This window comes from Glycine max, chromosome 15 (genome assembly GCF_000004515.6).
Source record: "Glycine max cultivar Williams 82 chromosome 15, Glycine_max_v4.0, whole genome shotgun sequence".
NCBI lineage: Eukaryota > Viridiplantae > Streptophyta > Magnoliopsida > Fabales > Fabaceae > Glycine > Glycine max.
The window spans coordinates 3,857,516-3,863,518 of NC_038251.2; the positions used below are offsets into that span (position 1 = coordinate 3,857,516).

The window sequence follows — 6,003 nt, forward strand, 5'->3', positions numbered from 1 at the left end:
AGATTAAGAAGCAGAGTATTAAAGTTCTTAATCTAAAAAATAAGAATAAATGTTTAAATTTAAAACGTAAGAATTGACAATTAAACTAATGGAAATTAATATATATATATATATATATATATATATAGAATTTGAAAGGAACTTTTGAGGGGGGTTGAAGTACTCACTCTTATCCCCAGTTGCGTACGTTCTCGCCTATAAATTTGAAAATGTAGCTGGTTCAAAACTCCAAGCTTACTCACAAGTCACAACTTTGGATGATTAGTTAAATCACACAAGAAACCTATCCACGATATATACTGCTCTGGTAGCTAGCTTGTTTGATTTTCCGTGGTAGGTTATATCTGGATGGATAAGCAAGCACTAAAATATATTTTTTTCCCATTAGTGTAAGTTTCACTGCATTTTATAAAAATAGTTTAGGTAGGATAACAAATAATTGCTCACGAGGAATTGACTTGATAAAGCTGAACAACTTTAACCTACGTATGTTCAACATTTGTATAGGAAATGGAGACGATCTGAACTCCAATTGTTACCAAATATCACTTTATTATCAACATATAATATGAAAATATAATAAATGATTTTGTTTCATGTTTGATCATTAATTCTTTATCGGGGGAAAATTAGGATTCGGTACACACAGTTGTCCTTTAGACAACTTAAAATTTATCTTACCATAAATATTTATAAAAGAAAATAAATAAAAATAAAAGTAAAATAAACTTATTCATAAACTGAAATCAACTTTTACATGAGTTAAAAATAAGCTTTTGAAGAAATTAATATGAGAGAACTTTTACAATTTATTTATGAGTTAATTTTAATTTAAAATTAAAATAACCTAATTTTTTTTATTTTTTTCCTATAAATTGTGGAGAAATTTAAAACCAAAACCAGCCTTCAAAGAAAGTCAAAGACTAGCGGACCACATACGTGCTTACTTTTTGTTTGTTTGATAGGCCGATCCCATACTGAAACTGAAACGGATATGCTTCTATCACACTCTTCTTAATCAATTAGGGTTGCAGAGTGGGTCAATCCTTGGAGCTTTCTCACAGCACAGCACCTGGTGCATTTCCCCAAGGGTGTCCTAAACTTCCTCGATCGGCCAAATTGGAGACAAACTCTTATTCAAACTTTGTATAAGAAAAATTGAGTGGTATAATGTAGATTTTTCTTTTTTATTTTTTTAAACAACAGAAGCTAGATAAATTCTTATAGTTAGGGTGGAAGGTCCAGAGTTCACACAAAGTTGCTAACTCAATTTAATCAAACCCAAACTTAACCCGCCGTTTGAAAATCTAACCCACTCCTAATATGTTATGGGTTAAGCTAGATTGACTCACTAAAAATATATAAGAAAAAGTTATAAAAAATATGACATGAGTTAACCTACCAAATAAATAAAATGTATATGAATTGATCAAACATAAAACATAATTCCACAATAGAAAAAGGGGCATAATGTATTTTTAGTCCTCTATATTTTAGATTATATTGGTCATTTATGTTTTAAATTTTTTTATTTAGTCCTTTAAATTTATAAAATAAGTTAAAATGATCTTTTGGAAGTAATGGTCATTTTTATTTTGGAACACAATTTTCAATCTTATTGTGACTAATTCTAAAGGTGAAACTTGTCTCATTTAATTCACTTATATGAAAACTATAGAACTTAACTAATATTTGAATTTAAAAAGGTGATAAGCATAGTAAAAATCGTGTGAAAAGTAAATTCAATGAGCAATTGAAAAATTAAAAAACTTAATATTGATTTTTTTTAATTATTACCGCCCAGACTCATTTTCATGGATTGGTTTTGATTTGAGTAATATTGAAAAATTAAAAAAAGTAATATAGAATTCAATGAGTAATTATCATGTTTTGTCCTTTTTGATTTGAACATCAATTGGGTCCAATAATATTCATGCAAGTGATAAGTTTTATGTTTTGAATTAGTAAAAAAAGTATTTAAATAAAATACTTTTTTTTTCTAAAATATCTTTTCTTAGAACTTAGTATCATAAATAAATAAAATCATTAAACATAAAATCTCAATTAAAAAAATGATTTTTTAGTTATAATTTTAGAATAAAACTAGTTAGATTATTTTAAGTTTGTTGTATACAACAATTTTTTCACTGATACTAATATTATTGGAACAACTTTAGCACAACTTTAGCAGTAGGATTATTCTTGGATTCTTGAATAACTTGTGTGTCTCATTATGTCACATATGACACTTTGATTCTTGAATTACTTTCGTGAATCTCAATTAAATTTAAGTAAATAATTTTTTAGAGTTCCTGATGATAAAAAATAATTTTTTTTGAAAAAAAGAAATTTTTTTGATAGTTCATCCCTTAAAATCCAATCTCTATGCTAGAGCTCTTTGGTGACAGTCTAATGATGAAACTGGTATAGAGGAGTTCTTGAACTTAGGATCTAGCTCAAAAACTCTGGTTAAAGATACTCTTAGATTTGAGAAGTTCATGAATTGATACTAATAAAAGAAGAAGAAAAAGCAGCATCGGCGGAAACACATGCATTCTCTTTTTCTTGCACAATCCACCTTTTGGGTGGTAACGGCGACCATAAAAGGTTAGTAAAGTATGTACGATAATAAAAAGTGCTTTAGTAATGACAAAAATGTTTGCTCTGTTTCTGTTTTGCTCCATCCTTTAATTTTGCATATAACGCCAACTCTTGGGAGTAATGAATTTTGAAGTTCGAATTGCGTTCATAAGGCTAACCAGAATATCTGGGCCAAAGTGGTTTTTTCTAACAATAAATGTCAGCTTTTTCTTCTTTTATAATGTGTTTTGGACTATGTGTGTTGTATATATCGGGAAGTTCTTTTCACGATTTAGCCTATGTTTAAATTAACGTTCTGAGCTGCTCAATGTACTTTTATATACGGCGATTCTTTGTGTATATATTTCGTTTCAAACATATTTTTAGGTGCTTTTAAACGGTAGTCCAAATATGCTATTAATAGTTGAAAATTTAGTTATTGGTGGTATTTTTAAGTATAATTATTTGTAAAAGCAATTATATAAAATCAACAAATTCATTATATACAATATAACGATTTAGTTCAATTAAATTAACTTTTTGGTTTTATGAAAAATATTACAATCATAAAAAGGAAATTCAATTAACAAAAATTATCTTAATTAAAAGTGTGCATATATAATTAAGTTAACGATTGACATATATACATTTGGATGACTTTCTTTTCATACACACACAAAAAAAATATTTCTTAGTTTTTGTGATGAATGAATGTTTTGATGTTTTATAAGACATTTCCGTAAATTAATTTACTTTCTTTTCACTAATATTTCTTAATTTTTTAGACAAAGGAAGTAAAGTAATGCATTTAGAGATGATGGTAGGTTTGATGCCAAACCATCTCCAATGTTTTTTAAGTTAATTTTTTTTTTGTTTTCACGGTATTTTTTCCAATGTTTTTTAAATGAATTTTTTAAGTTAATTTTTTTTTTTGTTTTCGCAGTATTTTTTGTTTATTCTGCAGTATCTTATTGTTATAATTATAAAAAATTTATATATAATTTCTTTAATGTTACTGGTATGTGTAAGATAAATATTATTTTTTATTATTAAAAAATAATTTCTTTCAAAAGATATAAATCTTATTTTTAAGAAATTCTGTGAATTTGTTCCAATGAAAAGAACATTTTTTTTTTAGAAACTCATGGAGAAACCCATGTTGAAAATGGTCTTATAGATAACAATTAAATAATTGATACTCCATTGAGGTAGTAACTGACACACATAATGATGGCTAACTTAGGCAGCAAGCAACAAACATAGAGGAAAAGCAGAGTATGATCTGGCGGCCGTAAGCAATTAAAATATGACAATGACACTTGGCAATTAATCCTTGGCATCCTTCTCTTGATCAACTACAAGCCCTTCTTTGACTTTGTCATCATCCACTTCCTCTGCGATTGAAGACTTCAGCAGGCCCCAAGGGGTTCACAACAACAATGTTTATCGCTCCTTCAGCTAAAGCTTGCTCCTTCTCACTCTCACCGCCGTTCCTGTAAATGCCATATAGCACCATCTGAACTAGCCCCAGTCCAAACCCCCCCACATTTGGAACCTGCAAGCAATATTAATCAAAGTCTCATCATTTAATTAATTGATATATATATATATATATATATATATATCATGCTAGCGAGTATAGTAGTAGATGGTATAAATGATTGAGTACTTACATAAATGCATTTGTCTTGGATAGATAAACCATATACAAACCACGTTATGGCATTCAGTGTGAGGAAAAATGACAAATAGAAGGGCATAAACTGTACACTCTTTGTTCTAATAACTTTTGCCTGCAAACAAGGTGAGAGTTAGCTTGCTAGTGACACAATATATATATATATATATATATATATATATATATATATATATATATATATATATATATATATATATATATATATGCATGAGAATTTGGGATCGATAGATAGATAGATAATTAATTAAGGAATGGAATTTTTGACTCACCATAATGCTTAGAGGTGATGCAAAGACACTGAGCGAAACGGCGTCACAAATCCATCCAATGACTTTGACACGGTGGGAACCATGTAGAGCAAAATGCGAGGAAAGGACCAAGGTCAAGAAGGCAATATTCATGGCCGCGAATAGCGTATAGGTTAAGTTCTGTAATTAAATTAAGTTAATTTGATGATCGAAGTAGTAGGTTAGAATTTATATATTATTCATAGAAATATTTATACCCTTGCATCCTTGTGCGCATACTTAATGTAGGTGAGAATGTAGATGAGCTCTATGACACATCCGATCGAGTTGATCGTAATAAGGGGAACAACGCCGTCATGAATTTTGAGGAAGGCGTAGTATAACCAAAGCATAGAACTCATTAATGACAACAAGTATGGCAGCGAGTGGAAACCGTCCGTGCATTTCTTTTTGTATATCTGGTAAAACGTTGGCCTGCAATTAATTAATTAATTAATCATCAACTTCATTTTAATAATTTAAACCAAATTAGTTAAGGAAAATTTATATAGAACTTACACCGGAGCCAAGTACACCATCACAGAAATCATGTTACCTGACCATATCAAAAGGAAATAAATATTAGCTAGTAAGAAATGAACATTGAACACACAAAAAAATCATGAATTAAAATTGCATGACCCGAGAATTGCAAATGCACAGGAGTGCGCTGAGAGGAGATAAGGCAGCACATGCACATGAACATGAAGGAACATTTACTTAATTAGAGTAAAGTGGTGCATGCATATATATATGCTAGCTAGAAATGAAGAAGCAAAGAAACAAGAAGATGAGCATGTGTCGTTAATTAATTACCTATAATACCAAAAATGGCGGCGGAAGCATGGTGAGTGGGCATGATGGATCCTCTGAAGCTATTAGGTTTGGTTAGGGGCCCCCTCAATCTTGTGAATGAATGGGGGATGTGATGAGCAACTCCCTCCTCCTATTTATACACAAACGGGAATGTACTGCGTAATCAACTCATTCAGCCTTCGTGAGGGATTAATCTTTTTTAGTAGGTAGCGTAGCGAAAACCCATTTTGCCTAGTTGCAACTCAGGGCTCTCCACGTCCCCACTTCATTTCTCTATATGTAAGAATTTTTTGAATGCCAATCTCTAGTATTGGAATATTGCAACGTCTCTTTCCATGTGTCTAATTGCTTTCATTTATTTCTGTTGTGACCAGAAATCAAAAAGAAACAAGGTAAAGTTAAAATGGAATTAAACAGTTTAGTTTTATCATGTTATTTGTCTAATTTTTTAAAAAATTGTACCAATTATTTTTAAGTACATTCATTTTTTTAGGAGGATAAGTTTGAGAACTTTAAGAATATATGTAATTAGGATTAGGATTCATAGCATTTGCATGCAATTCTTGCCATTAATTGTACAACTTGGTAAGATAATTTTTACGTTATTGAGATACGGGGAAT

The 6,003-nt window shown here is 29.9% G+C and overlaps 1 protein-coding gene across 1 annotated transcript; it reads right to left on the reverse strand.

Annotated features, from left to right (window-relative positions):
• Positions 1 to 3,885: 3,885 nt before the first annotated feature.
• SWEET39 (sugar efflux transporter SWEET39) lies at positions 3,886 to 5,636 on the reverse strand. The gene is made up of 6 exons (NM_001357978.1): positions 5,383 to 5,636; positions 5,086 to 5,122; positions 4,785 to 5,001; positions 4,549 to 4,707; positions 4,254 to 4,373; positions 3,886 to 4,135 (listed from the first exon to the last, which is right to left on the reverse strand). Exons 1-6 carry the CDS (start codon positions 5,423 to 5,425, stop codon positions 3,962 to 3,964), a joined length of 750 nt encoding a protein of 249 aa, NP_001344907.1. The 5' UTR covers positions 5,426 to 5,636; the 3' UTR covers positions 3,886 to 3,961.
• Positions 5,637 to 6,003: the final 367 nt, after the last annotated feature.

Bases quoted from the DNA above. Each gene is read 5' to 3' on its own strand.
- SWEET39 (NM_001357978.1), bottom strand. From the start codon at position 5,425: ATGCCCACTCACCATGCTTCCGCCGCCATTTTTGGTATTATAG. The intron at 5,002-5,085 runs GTAAGTTCTATA...AATTAATTGCAG, and splicing joins ATGGTGTACTTGGCTCCGGT to GCCAACGTTTTACCAGATAT. The intron at 4,136-4,253 runs GTAAGTACTCAA...TATTGCTTGCAG, and splicing joins TCCAAGACAAATGCATTTAT to GTTCCAAATGTGGGGGGGTT.